The sequence below is a fragment of the Rhamphochromis longiceps genome, linkage group LG19 (genome assembly GCF_057381845.1).
Source record: "Rhamphochromis longiceps isolate RC_006_pf linkage group LG19, R_longiceps_female_GT1.1, whole genome shotgun sequence".
In the NCBI taxonomy this organism is placed as follows: domain Eukaryota; kingdom Metazoa; phylum Chordata; class Actinopteri; order Cichliformes; family Cichlidae; genus Rhamphochromis; species Rhamphochromis longiceps.
Window position 1 is genome coordinate 34,235,715 of NC_140575.1, and position 22,305 is coordinate 34,258,019.

A 22,305-nucleotide genomic window follows, 5' to 3' on the forward strand; every position below is an offset into this window, starting at 1 on the left:
CTGCCTCTGCTTCTGATTTAATGACTGATTAATGATCGGATGAACATAGACACAGATTTCAGTTTATGAAGCTTTAGTTATTATAAAGAAAATCAATTGACTATTAATTGATTGATTTCCGCCAGCACAGACACAAACAGAGAGAAGTACCTGCTCACAGGTAAAAGTCCTCCATGGATGTCATATCTTTTAGACCCCATTCCCACAAAACTGCTCAAAGAAGTCCTGCCATTAATTAATTCTTCGATCTTAAATATGATCAACCTATCTCTAATAATCGGCTATCACAGGCCTTCAAGCTGGCTGTAGTTAAACCTTTACTCAAAAAGCATCTCTAGACCCAGCAGTCTTAGCTAATTATAGGCCAATCTCCAACCTTCCTTTATATCAAACATCCTTGAAAGAGTAGTTGTCAAACAGCTAACAGATCATCTGCAGAGGCTTATTTGAAGAGTTTCAGTCAGGTTTCAGAGCTCATCACAGCACAGAAACAGCTTTAGTGAAGGTTACAAATGATCTTCTTATGGCCTCTGACAGTGGACTCATCTCTGTGCTTGTCCTGCTAGACCTCAGTGCAGCGTTCGATACTGTTGACCATAATATCCTATTAGAGCGATTAGAACATGCTGTAGGTATTACAGGTACTGCACTGCAGTGGTTTGTATCATATCTATCTAACAGACTCCAATTTGTGCATGTAAATGGAGAGTCCTCTTCACCCACTGAGGTTAATTATGAAGTTCCACAGGGTTCAGTGCTAGGACCAATTCTGTTTACATTATACATGCTTCCCTTAGGCAGTATCATTAGAAGACATAGCATACATTTTCACTGCTACGCAGATGGCACCCAGCTCTATCTGTCCATGAAGCCAGATAACACACACCAATGAGTTAAACTGCTTCTTAATTCAGATCAAACTGAGGTTATTGTAGTCGGCCCTGAAAAGCTTAGAAATATGGTATCTTAGCAGATTCTTACTCTGGATGGCGTTACCTTGGCCTCCAGTAACGCTGTGAGGAACCTTGGAGTCATTTTTGACCAGGACATGTCCTTCAACGCACATATTAAACAAATATGTAAGACTGCATTCTTCCATTTGTGCAACATCTCTAAAATTAGAAATATCCTGTCTCAGAGTGAAGCTGAAAAACTAGTTCATGCATTTATTACTTCCAGGCTGGACGACTGTAATTCATTATTATCAGGAAGTCCTAAAAACTCGCTGAAAAGCCTTCAGCTAATCCAAAATGCTGCAGCAAGAGTCCTGACAGGGATTAGAAAGAGAGAGCATATTTCTCCCTTTTTGGCTTCCCTTCATTGGCTTCCTGTTAAATCCAGAATTCAAAATCCTGCTCCTCACATACAAGGTCTTAAATAATCAGGCCCCATCTTATCTTAATGACCTTGTAGTACCATATCACCCTATTAGAGCACTTCGCTCTCGCTCTGCAGGCCTACTTGTTGTTCCTAGAGTATTTAAAAGTAGAATGGGAGGCAGAGCCTTCAGTTTTCAGGCCCCTCTTCTGTGGAACCAGCTTCCAGTTTGGATTCAGGAGACAGACACTATCTCTACTTTCAAGATTAGGCTTCAAACTTTCCTTTTTGCTAAAGCATATAGTTAGGGCTGGACCAGGTGACCCTGAATCCTCCCTTAGTTATGCTGCAATAGACGTAGGCTGCCGGGGGATTCCCATGATGCATTGAGTTTTTCCTTTCCAGTCACCTTTCTCACTCACTATGTATTAACAGACCTCTCTGCATTGAATCATATCTGTTATTAACCTCTGTCTCTCTTCCACAGCATGTCTTTTTCCTGTCTTCCTTCTCTCACCCCAACCAATCACAGCAGATGGCCCCGCCCCTCCCTGAGCCTGGTTCTGCTGGAGGTTTATTCCTGTTAAAAGGGAGTTTTCCCTTCCCACTGTTGCCAAAGTGCTTGCTCATAGGGGGTCATATGATTGTTGGGTTTTTCTCTGTATTTATTATTGTGCGATCTACTGTACAATATTTAGCGCCTTGAGGCGACTTTTGTTGTGATTTGGCGCTGTAGAAATAAAATTGAATTGAATTTAATTGATTTGAATACCATTACATTATATTTACTGTGCTCATGCAAAAAAAATAATGGCGGATCAAAATGAATGTTGGTGCCAATCTTTGGCCCATCTAAAGTTCTAATTATAATAGCACCCAAATATTACTTCAAATGTATTTTATGGAAAATATATAAGTTTTTTGTTTTTTTCGGCTAAAAAAAACAGTGCGCTCATGTAAAGAAACTGGGATTTAAAGGGTTAAAACACTGAAAATATAATTAATACTTGATATGAATATTTTAGGCAGAACTAGTTTTAAAAGACTGACTCATTTAAGGTGGAAAATATATTAAATATTAATATATAACATTTTTTAGCACTTTTTGGGGCGTGGCCATTTTTTGGCCTTAGGATCAAAGATGTGTTTTAAAGCAGCGGTCCCCAACCCCCAGACCGGTACCGGTCCGTGAGTCGTTTGGTACCAGGCCGCGAGAGTTAAGGCTCAGGTGTGAAATGTATGGTTTTCACGGTTTTTATCGGTTTTTCTGTCACGGTTCTGGGTCCGTTGGACCCAGTATTTTGAGTTTATTGTGTTTTGATTTAAGTTTGCATCAGGGATTGTGTTCTTGTTCTCTTGTCGTGTTATGGTAATGTTTATGTCTATTATTAGAGTTCCATGTTTCTGTTTATCTGGGTTTAAGATGTGGGTTTAGTTTCATATGTCATTTCAAGTCTGTCTCTGTCTAGTCTGTGTCTTAGTAAAGTGTGTTTTGTTTCCTGTTTTATTGTGAAGGTCTGCGTCTCATGTGAGTGTGTTCAGTTTTACCTTTGTCTCGTCTTGTTGATTATTCCCAGCTGTGTCCACCACCTGTGTGTAATTCCCCTGTGGTTCTCTGTGTATTTAAGTCATGTCTTCCGTCATTGTTGTTGCTGGTCCGTCTGTGTATTCCACCCTGCCTCATCTGCGTTTCTACCATGTCTCACCCGTGTGTTCTCCCTGCTGTCCGCCGTTAGTCTCTTCTGGTCGTTCTCGTTAAGGTTTGTGCTCTGTAGTTTAGTTGATCCCAGTATAGTTTAGTTCTAGCTCCATTTGCCGTTTGTATTTACTTTCATGTTCAATAAACCACCTTTACACCTTCACGACTGCCTGCATTTGGATCCTCCTTCATTTCCTCCACACGGCTCACCTCACTCACCGTGACAGTTTCAGCGTTATTTTGTTATCGTTTTTATCCTTAACTCGGTTTTCCCGGGTTTTTTCACGTGTGTTATGAATAAATCTTCTTTTTTTCGGTACCGGTACTAGTTTTATTTTGATGTATTTATCCGCGACACCTTAAAGGCCGGTCCGTGACAATATTGTCGGGCATAAACCGGTCCGTGGCGCAAAAAAGGTTGGGGACCGCTGTCTTAGGGTTTCAAGAGGCAGTCAGACTGGATGCTGCTGGGCTGACCAGCAAGATTATTGGCTGTTTAGAAAAACATGGGCTGGACTACAGACAGAACCTTGTTGGCCAAGGGTATGATGGAGCATCTGTGATGAGTTGGTCACATTCTGGTGTACAAGCTAGGATAAAGGAGGTGGCAAAGTATGCTTTCTACATTCACTGTAGTGCCCACTGCTTAAACCTTGTCATAGTAGATGCAGTCCAAAGTGTGCCTGATGCAGGAAATTTCTTTTCTTTGCTCGAACGATTATACACATTCATATCTGGATCTTACGTCCATCAGAAATGGCTGACAGTGCAGCAGGAAATGTTTCATGGGGTACCAAGAGAACTGCAGTGCCTTAGTGAGACACGTTGGTCTTCTAGACATATAGCATGTCGCAATATCGTGAACAGGTTGCCTGCAATTTTGCGTGTACTAGAAGAGATCTCATCAGAGAACAATGCACAGAGAGCTGTAGAAGCAAAGGGCATTCTGGTTCAAATGGATCTGAATTTTGTTGGTTGCCTTGCACTCTTCAGAAAAGTATTGAGTGATTCTATTATGGTTTATTACCGAACTGAATCCTTTTTTGATGACCTGTGGACTGATATTGTAGAAACGTGAAAAAAGTGGCAATTCAACCCAACACATCCCAAAACGATCAATACAGAAAGCAAGAAAACTTCATGATTCTCTCGTTAATTCTACCCTTGGACAGCATGCAGACCCAGACAGCAAACAAATGTTCAGAATCCAAGTATTCTACCCAGTTATAGATTGTATGATGGGAGAAATGGAAAGACGCTTTTCTAGGCTGAACTGTAATATTATGAAAGGTGTTCAGGCATTAAATCCATCAAGTGGCACATTTTTGAGAGAGGAGGATGTACTACTTCTTGCCCGTGCTTATGACTCCAATACTGACGATCTGAAGCATGAAGTACCTCAGATTAGGCGAGTCTTAGAAAGACTTGCAAAGAGTGATGAAACAGTTCCTACCACTCTCCTACAGTTTGTGAGTTTCTTGGAGTCATATAATGATGTGTTTTTTGAACTGTTCCGGCTGTGCAAAATAGCTGTAGTGTAGCCTGTCAGCAGTGCATCTTGTGAAAGGACCTTTCTCTGCTTTGAGGATAATTAAAAACTATTTACGATCAACTATGACAGAGGAAACACTGTCCAATCTGTCTATACTCAGTATTGAATCCAAACACACAAAAGCATTGGATTTGGATGAGTTTGTCAGACGGTTTGCTAATCAACATGGAAATCGCCGCATTCGGTTGTTGTAGACACAGTATTCTTCAACGTGGCCTAATGTAATGAAAAATAAACTTTAATTCAATTCAATTCAATTCAATTTTATTTATATAGCGCCAAATCACAACATAAGTTGCCTCAAGGCGCTTCATAGATACAGAGAAAAACCCAACAATCATATGACCCCTATGAGCAAGCACTTTGGCAACAGTGGGAAGGGAAAACTCCCTTTTAACAGGAAGAAACCTCCAGCAGAACCAGGCTCAGGGAGGGGCGGGGCCATCTGCTGCGACCGGTTGGGGTGAGAGAAGGAAGACAGGATAAAAGACATGCTGTGGAAGAGAGACAGAGGTTAATAACAGATATGATTCAATGCAGAGAGGTCTGTTAATACATAGTGAGTGAGAAAGGTGACTGGAAAGGAAAAACTCAATGCATCATGGGAATCCCCCGGCAGCCTACGTCTATTGCAGCATAACTAAGGGAGGATTCAGGGTCACCTGGTCCAGCCCTAACTATATGCTTTAGCAAAAAGGAAAGTTTGAAGCCTAATCTTGAAAGTAGAGATAGTGTCTGTCTCCTGAATCCAAACTGGAAGCTGGTTCCACAGAAGAGGGGCCTGAAAACTGAAGGCTCTGCCTCCCATTCTACTTTTAAATACTCTAGGAACAACAAGTAGGCCTGCAGAGCGAGAGCGAAGTGCTCTAATAGGGTGATATGGTACTACAAGGTCATTAAGATAAGATGGGGCCTGATTATTTAAGACCTTGTATGTGAGGAGCAGGATTTTGAATTCAATTCTGGATTTAACAGGAAGCCAATGAAGGGAAGCCAAAAAGGGAGAAATATGCTCTCTCTTTCTAATCCCTGTCAGGACTCTTGCTGCAGCATTTTGGATTAACTCAAGGCTTTTCAGTGAGTTTTTTGGACTTCCTGATAATAATGAATTACAGTCGTCCAGCCTGGAAGTAATAAATGCATGAACTAGTTTTTCAGCTTCACTCTGAGACAGGATATTTCTAATTTTAGAGATGTTGCGCAAATGGAAGAACGCAGTCTTACATATTTGTTTAATATGTGCGTTGAAGGACATGTCCTGGTCAAAAATGACTCCAAGGTTCCTCACAGTGTTACTGGAGGCCAAGGTAATGCCATCCAGAGTAAGAATCTGGTTAGATACCATATTTCTAGGCTTTTCAGGGCCGAGTACAATAACCTCAGTTTGATCCGAATTAAGAAGCAGAAAGTTAGCGGCCATCCAGGTCTTTATGTCTTTAAGACATTCCTGCAGTTTAACTCATTGGTGTGTGTTATCTGGCTTCATGGACAGATAGAGCTGGGTGTCATCTGCATAGCAGTGTAAATGTATGCTATGTCTTCTAATGATACTGCCTAAGGGAAGCATGTATAATGTAAACAGAATTGGTCCTAGCACTGAACCCTGTGGAACTCCATAATTAACCTCAGTGTGTGAAGAGGACTCTCCATTTACATGCACAAACTGGAGTCTATTAGATAGATATGATACAAACCACTGCAGTGCAGTACCTGTAATACCTACAGCATGTTCTAATCGCTCTAATAGGATATTATGGTCGACAGTATCGAATGCTGCACTGAGGTCTAGCAGGACAAGCACAGAGATGAGTCCACTGTCAGAGGCCATAAGAAGATCATTTGTAACCTTCACTAAAGCTGTTTCTGTGCTGTGATGAGCTCTGAAACCTGACTGAAACTCTTCAAATAAACCATTCCTCTGCAGATGATCTGTTAGCTGTTTGACAACTACTCTTTCAAGGATTTTTGATATGAAAGGAAGGTTGGAGATTGGCCTATAATTAGCTGAGACTGCTGGGTCTAGAGATGCTTTTTGAGTAAAGGTTTAACTACAGCCAGCTTGAAGGCCTGTGGTACATAGCCGATCATTAGAGATAGGTTGATCATATTTAAGATCGAAGAATTAATTAATGGCAGGACTTCTTTGAGCAGTTTTGTAGGAATGGGGTCTAAAAGACACGTTGATGGTTTGGAGGAAGTAATTATTGAAGTTAACTCAGAAAGATCAATTGGAGAAAAAGAGTCTAACTTAACATCAATGGTACTAAGAGTAGCTGTAGATAATATTACATCTGTGGGATGATTATTGGTAATTTTTTCTCTAATGATTAAAATTTTATTTGTGAAGAAGTTCATGAAGTCATTACTAGTTAACGTTAAAGGGATTGTTGGCTCACAAGAGCTCTGACTGTTTGTCAGCCTGGCTACAGTGCTGAAGAAAAACCTGGGGTTGTTCTTATTCTTCAATCAGTGATGAATAGTAAGATGTTCTGGCTTTGCGGAGGGCTTTCTTATAAAGCAGCAAACTATTTCTCCAGGCTAAATGATGATCCTCTAAATTTGTGACACGCCATTTCCTCTCCAGATTACGAGTCATCTGCTTTAGGCTACGTGTTTGAGAATTATACCACGGAGTCAGGTACTTCTGATTTGAGACCTTAGTTTTCACAGGAGCTACAGTATCCAGAGTCGTACGTAGTGAGGAGGTGAAATTATTAACAAGATAATCGACCTCTGTTGGGGTAGCGTTCAGATAGCTGCTCTGCTCTATGTTGGTACAGGGCATTGAAGATGATAACAGTGGGTGGATTATATTCTTAAACTTAGTTACAGCGCTTTCAGAAAGACATCTACTTTGATAAAGTCTACTCTCCACCGCTGTGTAATCAATTATTGTAAATGTAAATGTTATCAGGAAATGATCAGACAGGAGAGGGTTTTCAGGAAACACTGTTAAAAGTTCAGTTTCTATGCCATATGTTAAAACATGATCTAGAGTGTGATTAAAGTGGTGGGTGGGTTCTTTTACATTTTGAGAGAAACCAATTGAGTCTAATAACAGATTAAATGCCATGTTGAGGCTGTCATTTTTAGCATCTACATGGATGTTAAAATCACCCAAAATAATTATTTTATCTGAGCTCAGAACTAAATTAGATATAAAGTCTGAGAAATCAGACAGAAACTCTGTGTAAGGCCCAGGTGGACGATAGATGATAACAAGTAAGACTGGTTTCTGAGTTTTACAGCTGGGGTGGACAATGTTAAGCATCAGGCTTTCAAATAAATTAAAAGTCTGTCTGGGTCTTTGGTTGATTAATAGGCTGGTGTGAAAAATTGCTGCCACACCGCCCCCTCGGCCTGTGCTTCGAGGTTTCTGGTAGTTAGAATGACTCGGGGGTGTTGATTCATTTAAACTAACATAATCATCCTGCTGCAACCAGGTTTCTGTAAGGCAGAGTAAATCGATTTGTTGATCAATTATTAAGTCATGTACTAACAGAGACTTGGAGGAGAGAGACCTAATATTTAATAATCCACATTTCACTGTTTTACTCTTTGGTTCAGATGTGGATACTTTATTGTTCTTTCTTTGTAATTGTTTATGTTATAATAAAGTTTATAATAAAGTTCTATCTTATCTTATCTTATGTTTAAGTTGTTTATTGCTGGTTTTTAGTTTGTTTTTTGTCTGTTTGGGAGCTGACACAGTCTCTATGGAGATGTGTTTTTTTTTGGGGGGGGGGGGGGGTAGCAGGAGGAGAGAAGCTGCAGAGAGGCATGTAAGACTGCAACTCTGTGGACGCGGAGCATTTTCCGACAAAAACGCCATTTTCAAATTTAAGTACTTGACTAGTGAATCCTGATGGTGAAAACTGTTTTTTTCATATATTTTGTTCAGTGTTTTCTGTTAAGTGCAGATTTCTGACCTTTTGGTGTAAATGTAAGGATGTAATACACTTTTGAATGTATTTCCAACATAAAAAGAGTTTGAAACTTAATTAAAAATACAAGTCCAACTTAATCCACCTTGTATTGTGTAGGTTTCTGGATTTTGTACTTATTGGGATATATGCTTATTTGTTGTATAGGCTATGAACTGAAATATTTAGTTATTTCGGCTAATGCCAAAAAGAATGTTAGACTACGCTATATTAAACAAAAATTGATGTATTTTGACTATATATGGCATGTATTAGAAAACGTAGCACCTGCAAATGTGTAAAGAAATGGCTTCGACTTTGCCACCCTATCTGATCTCCATGCCACCCCAAAAATTTTTCTCTAGATCCGCCCCTGCCAGGATGAGGCGTACGAGTCCTGCGTCCATCTCCTGGTGGAGCGTTTGGTCAACAGCGAAAATGCAACCGTTTTTTGTTACGGGCAGACTGGATCAGGCAAGACGTACACACTGGGTGGAAGGAGCCAGCGAGTTCTCACTCGCTTTTGCGCATGCACAGGACTGGAATGTAAGCATTTTCGGCCGTTTCAATGTGGACGCACAACTCTGTGAAAACGACTGAAAATGCTAGTGTGGACGCGGAGCATTTTCCGACAAAAACGCCATTTTCAAATCTATCTGGGCTAGTGTGGACATAGCCTGAGGCTCATCGAAGGCACCATCTCACCTGAAAACAGTCTATCAGAGGGTCAGCACATCTGATGGACTGGTACAGGAAACCCACAGCACTGGGACCACCTTGGAACCAGCACGAGTGCTTTGGGTTTACTGGGCATTCTGGGTTTTGGAAAAAGCTTTGAGTGGTCAAAAAACCCACACACAAAAACAGGATTAAATTTATTACATTTTACCTATGTAGCACCAAATCACAACAACAGTCCCTTTACATTGTAAGGTAGAGGCCCTGCAATAATACAGAGGAATCCCACAATCCTGTTAAAAGGGAGCTTTTCCTTCCCACTGTCATAGGGGTCCTGTGGAAGAAGGGGGGGGGGGGGGGGGGGTCATTTGCTCCTGATGGAGGGAGCCTCTGTTTACTACACAATAATAAAATGTAGGGCTAGTGTTACATCAGGCTTTTCTGGGTTAAACATTTCCATCTTTTTTCCTGTGAAGTTTGTTAAAACTACACGACTGATCGACGAGAAACAGTTGGGCTGATGACTGATGACAGTAGGAGGTGTGTAAGTGTGCATTACAGCAACACTTCAGAAGAAGTGAGCGTGCTCCACACTGGTTCTGTGTGAACCTATGGGAATCTGTAAATCTGCTCCTTAACGTGATTAGTTGTGGCTATCTTCTCGAGGTACACATTGGATATTTGTTGTTTCGTCCTGGTTAGTGGCTCTGACACTCACTAGTCCTTGGCCTCCTTCCTTCTTATAACCCACCACAAGGTTCAGTACTTAGTCCTTTACTTTTTATACTGTATTTAAACTAATTAGAATGTCTTGATTTAAATACCACTGTGTTTGTCAGTGAGGAAATCCTGGATCAGCTCCTGGGTACTGTAAAGGTATAAAAACTGTTTCTTATAAATGGGTTATTATAAAATTTAAGAACATCCACTATCCATTTGGAAATCAACCAATAAATCATAATAGTAAATTCAGCATAAACAATGTTGAAACTGATGATGGATCCAAAACTAAAGTTCATAGGTGTATTGTTAGATTGTAAATGAAGTTGCCCCCCACCCCCACCCCATGAAACACATCTTAACAGTTTTTTTTCTAAGAAAAAAACTTTATTACACAAAGAGGACTTGTAAATATGGATTGTCTTTAAAAACTGTACTGTATTGTATGTAGCTCCATACTTGCTCTACTGGGTCAACAGGGGGGGATTAACATAAAACAATGACAAACTCAGTATGTTTAAAAGAAAGCAGTAAGAATAGTGTACAAAGCAAGGAGTGGCGATCCCAGCACCCCACTGTTCATTCTTTAATAACATTTTATGAATCAAAAGATTTTAAAATGATACGATGATGTTATTACCATAGAGAGGGATTTGAGGGTCTCTCTGGTTACAGTGTTACTTCAGAACTCCAATAATTTGGATAAAAGGCAGACGATGGATGCCACTGTGGAGTGTCCATGCTTTGGTTTTAGGCTGCTTCTCCACAGACGTCACACATTTACTGCTTATGTCCAGAGTGGGTTTGCAGATGGTTTATTAAGTATCTTTTATGAGTAAAGGCCTTTCCACACTGACCACAGCTGAACTGTTTAACCCCACTGTGGGTGAGCTGATGTCTCCGTAGGTTAGTAATCAGCGTAAAGGCCTTTCCACACTGACCACAGCTGAATGGTTTAATTCCACTGTGGAGGAGCTGGTGATTTTTTAAATCACCTTTCTGACTAAAACACTTTCCATACTGATCGCAGCTGAATGGTTTAACCCCACTGTGGGTAAACTGGTGTCTTTTCAATTCACCCATCTCAGTAAAGGCCTTTCCACACTCCCCACAGATGAATGCTTTAACCCCACTGTGGATGAGCTGATGTCTTTTTAAGCTCCTGTGGCTAACAAAACCTTTTCCACACTCCTCACAGCTGAAAGGCTTAACGTCACTGTGGGTGAACTGGTGTGTTTTTAAATCATCCCTGCGAGTGAAACACTTTCCACACTGATCACACTTGAATGGTTTAACCCCACTGTGGATCAGCTGGTGTTTCTTTAAGATCCCACTGAAAGCAAAACCCTTTCCACACTGCTCACAGGTGAATGCTGTAATTCCACTGTGGATGAGCTTATGTGTTTTTAATTTACTCGGGCAAGTAAAAGACTTTCCACACTGCTCACAGGTGAATGGTTTAACCCCACTGTGGACAAACTGGTGTCTTTTCAAATCACCCTTCTCTGTAAAAGCCTTTCCACACTCGCCGCAGACAAATGCTTTAATTCCACTGTGGGTGACCTGGTGTCGTTTTAATTTACTAATGCAAGTGAACGCCTTTCCACACTGATCACAGATGTATGGTTTAACTCCACTGTGAGTGAGCTGATGACTGTTTAAATCACTCATCTCATTAAAACTCCTTCCACACTGACCACAGCAGAATGGTTTAACCCCACTGTGGATGAGCTGGTGTCTCTGTAACTTACTAACGCAGGTAAAACCCCTTCCACAGTGGTCACAGCTGAATGGCTTAACCCCACTGTGGACGAAGTGATGCTGTTTTAAATCACTCTTCCGAATAAAACACCTCCCACACTGCTCACAGCTGAATGGTTTAACCCCACTGTGGATGAGCTGGTGCTTTTTTAAATCACTCGACTGAGTAAAACCCTTTCCACACTGCTCACAGATGAAGGGTCTGTCCCCACTGTGGATGCGTTGGTGTCTTCTGAGGTGGTCCATCTTGGCGAAAGCCTTTCCACAGACGACACAACGATGCACTCTGTTTCCCTTTGCGGCTGGTGGGTGAGCTTTGTCAGGCCCACTGCAGTGCTGAGGTCTCTGGCCATTTTTTCCTCTTTGTTCCTGTAGTGACAGAAACTAATCTGTGAACCTGCAGTCCTGAGACAATGTCACTGAATTCATGTTAGCATGTGTATGAACCTGTCTCCTCACCGCTTGTGGAGAATCAATTTCTAAACTCTTCCTTTGCTCCTCCATCTCCTCCTGTTGGGATGGAAAAGATCATCATTGATAATCAAACACAATCCAAACACTTGCTGGCAGTTACCTTTAGACCATAAAGATATTGAACTCTGAAGCTGCATATTTTTATTTAATATGGATGCATTACTCATTGGTATTGATCAATTGTCAATTTGCATATCAGCAAGCCTGTTGTTAGGCAGTGGTGTGTTGATCTCCAGGGCCAGCAACAAGTCTGGTTCAGTCATTTGGCAGGTGTTGATAAACTGTGTGGGAGGAAGGATGAAAGACCCAAATGCAGGACTCACGGGAAACCAAGGCTACGTCTACACTAATCTGGACAAATTTGAAAACTGAAAACGTCCACACTATTGTTTTCAATCAGTTTTGAACAGTTGTGCATCCACACTAAAACGACTAAAAACAATTACTTTGCTGTACTGCGCATGCGTGAAACGTAAGATGATTCGACCTGCGTTATTTCTGTCTGCCGTTTATTTACTTTCCGGCTCTTTGAAATGTCTAGGAAAAGCATCAAGTTTTTTAAATGGACTAACAATGAGGTGGAGTTGCTGCAAGTAACACAAAAGTACAAAGTTGCAAAAGTGAGTGAGAATTAAAGAATTTGAAGAAAAGCTATCTGGAGCATGTCCGAACTGATATTAATCTTTGATATGGCTGTCAAAATTGAGAGCAAACAAAATAACTGCTGTACAATGCCGTCCGCCATCTTGGTTGAATTGGTCACATGAATGCATCACATGACTAAAATTCGTCATCGTTTTCAAAAGGCCTGCGTTTTCGCAGGGCACACTGCGATGCAAAACCAGCGTTTTCAAATGTATCCACTTTGGAAAGCGTTTTCAAAAAGGTCAGTTTTCCTTGACCAAAAACACTGTCTCAGTGTAGACGGAAGGCCAAAATGGAGAGAAAAGACACGTTTTCAAACGAAAAGGCATTAGTGTGCACATGGCCCAAGGAGTAACTAAGGGAGGCAGCTTTAGTGGCTGTACGAAACCCGAACATTAACACGAGAAAACTGACCAAAAACTAGAAACAATGAACTACAGCAGAAACTGGGAAACTCGAACTGGGAATCACAAGATGCACGGAGGAAACCCACAGCACTATGAGGGAACATGATGGTGCGATGCGACAGACAGACAGATGAAAACACAGGAACGGAACCAGAAAGAAAAACAAATAGTCCAGAAGGCCGTGGCAGTGCAGATACAGTTCAGGGGCCGACCGCGTGGAAAGTGGTAGGGGCGAAGGCGAAGTGGGTCTGGAGGCCAACCTTGCGGAAAGCAGCGGCGGCGTACTGGAAGCAGCTCCGGAGGTCGACCGCGTGGGAAGAGGCGACAACGCCACAGTTCAGGAGGCCACCTTTGATGGCGAAGATCCTTGGCCAATAGATCCTGAGTACGACGATGGCAAAGGAGGGCCTTTTCTGGAACCCAATGAAGAAGATGACGGAGACAAAGAGCTTCAGGTGACTTGGATGGCAGCCATCGTTGGTGTGGTTTGGAGGATTGTGGGCATCAATGTAGTTTGGTGGATGGCCAAAATCGGTGTGATTTGGCGGATGGACGAGGATGTGCTGGCCTAATCCGACGTGGACGTATCCAGAGAACAACACTAAACACTGGTCACCAACCCAGGACCATGACAGGTACAGCAAAATCAAAATGAACCGACCCAAAATGCCTCGAGGAGCTCCAATGTATGCCCAGTCGAGTGCTGTTGTGTTATCATTGTTTTTGTTTAAAACTGCGGGCTGCGTGGGCCTGATGTGGTTACACTTTATATTCACACGCTACTCCTAAATGCATTTCTATTGCAGGTCTGTTTGTAGTCGCACATGTGGGTGAAACACGTTTACATCATTTAATGCTACAGAGCCATCCATTAAGATAAGATAAGATGACCTTTATTAGTCCCACAGGTGGGAAATTTGTTTTGTTACAGCAAAAGTGCAAAGTTATGTAGCAGAAATTAGAAAACACTGGAATGCAATAAAATACAATAGAATAAAATATAAATACAAATACTATATACAACTGAGTGGGAAAATACAAAAATACAACTTCGTCAGAAGAAGAATTGCACATATAGTAGTCTTATTGCACATGTGAGGGTTTGATCAGCTGCAAAAGTCTTTATTGTGGAGTCTGACAGCAGTGGGGAGGAAAGACCTGTGAAATCTCTCCGTCCCACACCGTGGGTGCCGCAGTCTCCCACTGAAGGAGCTGCTCAGTGCTGTCAGAGTCTCCTGCATGGGGTGGGAGATGTTGTCCAACAGGGATGACAGCTTAGCCACCTTTCTCCTGTCACTCACCACCTCCACTGGGTCCAGAGGGCATCCTAGAACAGAGCTGGCCCTTCTGATCAGCCTGTTCAGTCTCTTCCTGTCCCCAGCAGAGATGCTGCTGCCCCAGCAGACCACACCATAGAAGATGGCTGAGGCCATCACAGAGTCATAGAAGGTCTTCAGGGGTGGGCCCTCTACTCCAAACGACCTGAGTCTCCACAGCAGGTACAGCCTGCTCTGCCCTTTCCTGTAGAGGGCGTCTGAGTTATGAGTCCAGTCCAGTTTGTTAAATGAAGCATCAAAGAATTTCTGTGGAGAATTTTTGTACTCCACTTATTCGAAGTACTCAATGAATCGTTGCAGCCCTAATCCAATCTCTCTGTTCACATGAGATCCAGCGATATCTAGCTACACCTTATCATCCACTCCATCTCGCTTTGAGTGCTCAGATAGAGTAGAAAAGCACTATATAAGAACCAATCCATTTACCATTTACCATCTCCAACCTTTCATCCCGGTTGAACTAAGGCAAAGGTTATTTCATTTCATGTCTTCATGTCATTTTAGCACAATCCGCTTTAAACCAGTTAGAGGAACACTTTCTCAGTAATTTACTCAGTACAACTGTTTTATGAAATCATACATTTTTAAAGTCAGACATCAGCGTGACCTGTGTGTCCAAAATGTTTCTCCCACGGAAAATGTCCAGATGAACAGAATCAACTCTCTGAGGTCAGCTGAGATGAAGGTGGCTCACATTATATCACAGACTGTTTCCCTCCCCAGGACTGCTTTGAGACAACTGACTGGCAGATATTTGAGAATGCCGCTCATAGCAACATCAATGAACTCACAGACTCTGTCATTGGATATATTGATAAATCTATAGACGATATCATCACCAAAACCACCGTCTGCAAATATACAAATCAGAAAGTCTAGGTAATTAAAGACAATCATACTAAGGTCAAGGCGTGAACCTCTGCCTTTACCTCAGGGAATCCTGACGCATATAAAGACAACAAGGAGCAGATCCTCTACCCTCAGGAGGACAGTGAGGCTATAACTGCATCCCAGGCTGGGTTCTCAGGGCGTGCGCCGACCAGCTGGCAGGGGTGTTCACCAACATCTTCAACCTCTCCCTGAGACAGTCAGTGGTCCTCACATCCTTCAAAACATCCACTGTCATTCTTGTCCCAAAGAAATCAGCGGTCTCCTGTCTGAATGACTACCGCCCTGTTGCACTGACATTGTCATTATGAAGTCCCTCGAGCGGCTAGTCAAAGGTCACATCTGCTTCTCCCTCCCTGACAGGCTGGACCCTCTTCAGTTCGCCTAACTACAGAGGATGCCATCGCCCTAACAACGCACACCAACCTCACTCACCTGGAAAAAAAAAAAACATGTTCAAGAATGCTCTTCATCGACTACAGCTCGGCTTTTAACACCATCATCCCCTCAAAACTTGCCTCGAAGCTCGTCGACCTTGGGCTGGGAACACCCATCTGCAGATGGATTCTGAACTTCCTCACGAACAGGCCCCAGGTCGTGAGAGCAGGTAAGCACACCTCCTCATCACATCCTAAACACAGGAATGCCACAGGGATGTGTGCTTAGCTCCCTCCTTTATTCCCTGTTCACACACACGATTGCGTTGCTAAACATAAGTCCAACACCATTATCAAGGTTGCGGATGACACAACCAGGCCTCATCACAGGCAACGATGAGATGGCCTATCGAGAGGAGGTGATAGCGCTGTACAAGTGGTGTCTGGAAAATAACCTGACTCTCAACATCAGCAAAACAAGGGAAATGATAGTGGACTACCAGAAACGACCAGTCAGGGAACACCAGTCCATCAACATCAACAGTGTCGAGGTCGAAAGTGTCACCAACTTTAAATTCCTTGGAGTCTACATCACTGAGGATCTCTCCTGGACCCTTCACACAGACATTGCTATCAGGAAAGCTCACAAGCGACTCTACTTTCTGAAAATCACTACAGAGGGTGGTGAAGGCAGCAGAGCACATCACTGGCATGAGGCTTCCTGCCATTCAGGCAGGGCTCGCAAAATCGCTAGCCCAACATCCCGGGGCTAGCGATTTTTCCAGTCGGGCTACCAAAATCTATCTCTGCCCTGCCCGTCGGCCTATCGTAGGAAGGAAAAATATATGTCAATGCTTTTGCATTCTTTCGGAAATGTAGCTGGGTAATTATGTCATTGGCATCGGTGAGCCACTGTCAATATGTGACATATTGAAATCGCGTTTGAATTTGCGCTTGTTTTTTGCTTTCACTTTGCAATCGCGCGAACTGTGTATAGAACTGTGTATAGAGAGCGACAGCACTGATTGGTGAGTGATCATAGCAGCATTATATTAATGCTGCTATCCTGTATATATTGTACATACTATTGTTTGAGTACTTACGATTGGTTTTTTTTGTTTGTTTTTTTGTTTTTTTTCTGCGGGATTTGATTCCCTGCCGTTGTAGTGTGTTACTGATGGTGACCTTTGTTACTTTGGTCCCAGCTCTCTGCAGGTCATTCACCAGGTCCCCCCGTGTGGTTCTGGGATCTTTGCTCACCGTTCTCATGATCATTTTGACCCCACGGGATGAGATCTTGCGTGGAGCCCCAGATCGAGGGAGATTATCAGTGGTCTTGTATGTCTTCCATTTTCAGATGATTGCTCCCACAGTTGATTTTTTCACACCAAGCTGCTTGCCTATTGTAGATTCACTCTTCCCAGTCTGGTGCAGGTCTACAATACTTTTCCTGGTGTCCTTCGAAAGCTCTTTGGTCTTGGCCATGGCGGAGTTTGGAGTCTGACTGTTTGAGGCTGTGGACAGGTGTCTTTTATACAGATGATGAGTTCAAACAGGTGCCATTCATACAGGTAACGAGTGGGGGACAGAAAAGCTTTTTACAGAAGACGTTACAGGTCTGTGAGAGCCAGAGATTTTCCTTGTTTGAGGTGACCAAATACTTATTTTCCACCCTAATTTACAAATAAATTCTTTACAAATCCGACCATGTGAATTCATGGATTTTTTTTTCACATTCTGTCTCTCACAGTTGAAGTGTACCTCTGGTGCAAATTACTGACCTCTGTCATCATTTTAAGTGGGGGAACTTGCACAATCGGTGGCTGACTAAATACTTTTTTGCCCCACTGTAAGATTTTCTGGAGGACAGACATTTGTTTAGAACTCTTAAAGATGTCGAAGAAGCTCCTTTAAGCAATTACTGTGATGTTCCTCCACCTCCAAAGAAATGTCAGAAGGAGTCCGAACCACAAAAGAAGCACGTATTCTCGGACAAGTAGTTGCAGGAGGTGAGCTGGCTTCAAACAAATGATGAACGCACAGAGACGTGGTGCAGGATGTGCCGTGAAAATCCCACTCTAGCGGACAAAAACACTGCCTTTTATATGGATGCAAACGCACGTTGCAACTTCTTATCTGGTGCGCGTCTTTTATTTTGACAGCGAATGCGCACATGCGGACCACTTATGTGCACCCGTGTAAATAACATAATGTTCTGCCGGATGTGTTGTTGGTTTTCCCTCGATTTCTGAGTCGACAAGCGCCTTTGTTACTGGGACCAGTCATTTTAAGAAAGGCCCCCATTAGAACCCATGAGAAATGCAAGAAATGCATTATTGCTCAGTCTGCAATATCTTTCACAGAACAAACACCAATTGCAAAAGGAACAGCGTACTATGTTGCAAAGAGTGAACTACCACTGGGAAAATTTAGCAGTCTTTGCAAACTTCAAAAAGCAAACGTCCTCGATCTTGGTTCCACTTGCCTCTTACCCGTGACTTCAGTGGAAATTTCAAATTCAGGATCTGACAGAGACTGATTCATGTCCTACACAGTTTTTACAAGTTCATAGAAATGTCTGTTCAATTAGAACCAAGTATTTAAGTTGATGATTGTAATTTTTATACAATGTTGTAATTTGTGTTTCAACAATTGTTTTGATTAATGTTTTGTTTCCTTTACAATCTTATACTTTAATGTATAATATTGTAAAGGAAACAAAATGGGAAACAAAACATCAATCAAAAAATTGCTACCTTTTTTATTCGGGCTACTTAAATTTATTTTGGGCTACCAAAAACTGAAGAGTCCCTGCCCGAAGGGCTACCAGGGATTTTGAAATTTTGCGAGCCCTGCATTCAGGACATTTATCTCCAGCGGTGCCACCATAAAGCACACAGCATCATCAAGGACCACAGCCACCCAGCACATCAGCAGTTCTCCTTGTTACCATCTGGCAGACGTTACAGGAGTCTGTCTGCTTAGACTACAAGACTTAAAAACTGTTTTTACCACCAAGCCATACGACACCTGAACCACATCTCACACACTACACACCACAGGATGCACACAGAAGCTGTCCTAAAGTTGCTCAAGTACATTCTACATTCTGCACTGGTCACTCACTTTATCAGTAATCACAAAAAAAAACAAAACCTCATTCTCCGTACTGTACTGTACTAACTGCCACTTTTAATCTTGTACTGCTCAAATCTGTACTGCTGCTCACTCCTGACACTTTATCTTATGTGCAATTATATTGTTTCCACACTTGAAGAGGGAATGCCAGGAATCGTGAACCTTGTAAACAGGTTCTATTTATGGTAAAATGGTAAATGGCCTGTATTTATATAGCGCTTTACTAGTCCCTAAGGACCCCAAAGCGCTTTACATATCCAGTCATCCACCCATTCACACACATATTCACACACTGGTGATGGCAAGCTACATTGTAGCCACAGCCACCCTGAGGCGCACTGACATAAATAGAAAAAAAATCAGCTCTGTAGCAAATCTAAAAACAAAATGGAAACTATAAGTCATCCCAACATCCTCAGACACACAAACATAATCAGATAAATCACATTACGTAACAAATGCCTATTATTAAAATATAATTATGAGTTATAATTGCCTATTTCAAATATCCCAGCTCGTCCAACATCAACATGGTTTAATTCTCTGGGTTGATTAATAAAAATTATGTTTTCCTGCCACAAATGAAATTGAAAACACTACAAAATCCCACAAAGTCTTAAAGGACCTTAGAGCTACTTCCTGACCAACCTATCGGCCCCACAGAGCAAACTCAGCCCTGGACAGACATTGAACAACAAGCATGCAAACAGCAAGATCACCACAATAAAACTCCATGTTTCACCAACATTACACACCCTCAGCTCTAACAGCTTGGACTAATGACTCAGTGTTACAGCGCCTCAGGAGAACAGCACCAACATCAACACCGACACTGGTTGAGAACTTACTGAACCTCGTAATAATCAGGACAGAAACACAGATCAAACAATAACCTTTCCAGAATTATTAGAAACCACAGAGCTTGGATGAATCTTTAATGAATCAGTACAAAGTAAGTCGACAGTGAGACAGCTGCAACCTGTGTGTTTTACAAAGTAAGAGGCAAACACAAACATGTGACTGAGGTCATGTAAAAGAAGAGTGTGTGCGCCACGTGGGTGAACATGTGGTCACTGGGAACAAAGAGCATGTTCAGTGGGAGCCTTCAGTCACGCTGAGGGTGAATTAAACAAACGCTGTTCAGCTTCCAGGAAGGTTATCAGTTAGCATGCAGGACCAAACGTTAGCCACTGACTGTGAAATACACCAACCCGCACACTGCGGTCATCAGGGTTAAAGGTCACATTCACACCGAGTCATGCGTGCATATATTAGACCTGTGCTATTTGTGCTGCGGTGATGTGTTACCATCTGTCTGCAGAGCTGGATCCTGTCAGTTGGTACAGGAAGCCCACAGTCCTTTGTTAGCAGAGGGAGCACTGTGTGCTAACGGGTGGTGCTGCTGGTGTTCACTGCTGTGCAGCTGAGAGCAGACTCCATCAGCTCTGCAGGCTGTGCATGAAGCTGTAGGAGCCACAGCAGTGCTGTCACCTCAGAGACTGGACAGTAGTGATTAGTGATGCGCGAATCATGAACAAATCGTTCAATACTCGAGAATCACTTTACTGACTCATGAATCATGATTCACAGGCCCAACTGACTCACTGACTCATCCCTGTTGCTGTTAGCAGCAATGTATCTAGCTTATAATTAAAATTGTGGAGAAAAACACAACATCCAGTATCTTAACAAAAAAAAATCTGCTCTGAACTGGAAGAAAAAACCCTGAGTAGAAGCTCACATCAAGAAAATAGCTTCTCGGTTCACAGTAGCATCGCTCTGCTAACATGCTAACAGCACATTTGAGCTACTTACCCCCTCCCTTCCTGTGCTGAATCATAAGCGTAAGCGAATCACTCAGGACTCACTAACCCCCTCCCTCCTGGCTCACAGCTTCTTCTTCTTCTTGGTGGCAACCAATGTTAAGGCGCATTACCGCCCTCTGGCTCACAGCTCAGTGGACATTTAGATGAGAAAATATATATTTAACACATTTAAGGAAAATGCTAATAAAATAAAAATAAACCTCTGTCGCCTCTGTCAGTGCGCCCCAGGGTGGCTGTGGCTACAATGTAGCTGCCATCACCAGTGTGTGAATGTGTGTGTGAATGGGTGGATGACTGGATATGTAAAGTGCTTTGGGGTCCTTAGGGACTAGTAAAGCGCTATATAAATACAGGCCATTTACCATTTACCATAAACAAAAGAAATGTTTATTAAGCAATTTTAATAGGAAATTGCTTAATTTTAGAAATGTTTTTGCTCTTTTTTGCTCTATAAAATAGTTGGGTTTTTTTTTTTTTAGAATCATTCATCTTAGCAGTAGGATTTACATGAAAAGAGAAAGAAATTAAGTTTGAGTGAAAATGTAAATTTTTTGCACTCTCTGGTCAACTGACTCTGTGAATCAATGGACTCAAAAACCCGATTCACTTTGGTGAGTGACTCATTAAATCCGATTCAGTAACAAGAATCAAATTTACCATCACTAGTAGTGATGTGTCGATCGCAAACGAAATGGCTCGTGAACGACACAAGCCGGCTCCTTATCGCAAGCCATGTTTTGTTTTTTTCCTTTCTCTCACCCTCTCTCCACTTTTTTTCCGCTTCACTCCACATGCTAGCCTTGTGCTTTGCGCTGGGAAGAGGGGGGAGGGACAGTAGTTACCAGTGTTGCCAGCTTAGCGACTTTGTCGCTATATTTAGCGACTTTTCAGACCCCCTTAGCGACTTTTTTTCTAATAAGCGACTAGCGACAAATCTGGCGACTTTTTCTGGTGTTATTGGAGACTTATTTATGACATCTTTTTGACGTGAAAGCACGTATCGCTCTTACTCTCAACAAGCAGCGGGTGCTGCCGTGGGCACCTCGCCCGTGCCAAAGCGCTCACAGGCGGAGGATAGTCCTCCCCCAGCTGCTATCAGGGCAGGAGATGTTCACACCTGTGCATCCGAACTGCAAACGAATCGCACATGAGCGAAGCCGCTGCTCCCGCACTGACTGTAACGCAGTCAGTTCTTCTTTTACTGTTATGCTGTTTTGTGGATCAGGTTTAAAACTACTTATAAACACACACACACACAAAGTAACTCCACCAGAGTGCCTATTTCAGGTCACTTTTGCCGGTCCAAGCCCAGATAAAGGAGCAGGGTTGCAATTGTGACATTACAAAAAACAATAATTGCTAAAATAAATTTAATTCGTAGTTCTAAATAAATTCTAAATGCATTTAGGACGTTTTTTACTCACTTTATGTTTCTTCCACGATGTTATTTCTCTCTCCAACAACGTAGGTTACAATTATATTAGCATGACCAAGTATGCAAATTAGGCGATGACGTCATTTAGCGACTTCTAGCGACTTTTCGGACAGCCAATAGCGATTTTC

General features: G+C 42.3%; 1 protein-coding gene across 2 annotated transcripts; it reads right to left on the bottom strand.

Annotated features, from left to right (window-relative positions):
• Window positions 1-8,362: 8,362 nt before the first annotated feature.
• On the bottom strand, window positions 8,363-20,826 carry LOC146647245 (uncharacterized). Of its 2 annotated transcripts, none has more exons than XM_085391262.1 (3): window positions 20,732-20,826; window positions 12,110-12,160; window positions 8,363-12,019 (listed from the first exon to the last, which is right to left on the bottom strand). In XM_085391262.1, exons 2-3 carry the CDS (start codon window positions 12,152-12,154, stop codon window positions 10,670-10,672), a joined length of 1,395 nt encoding a protein of 464 aa, XP_085247388.1. In that variant the 5' UTR covers window positions 12,155-12,160; window positions 20,732-20,826; the 3' UTR covers window positions 8,363-10,669. The 2 variants fall into 2 exon arrangements, with proteins under 2 accessions (XP_085247388.1, XP_085247386.1); XM_085391260.1 differs by lacking the exon at window positions 20,732-20,826 and adding an exon at window positions 20,225-20,720.
• Between the last annotated feature and the right edge of the window lie 1,479 nt (window positions 20,827-22,305).

Bases quoted from the DNA above. Each gene is read 5' to 3' on its own strand.
- LOC146647245 (XM_085391260.1), bottom strand. The intron at 12,020-12,109 runs GTGAGGAGACAG...CTGTCACTACAG, and splicing joins AAATTGATTCTCCACAAGCG to GAACAAAGAGGAAAAAATGG.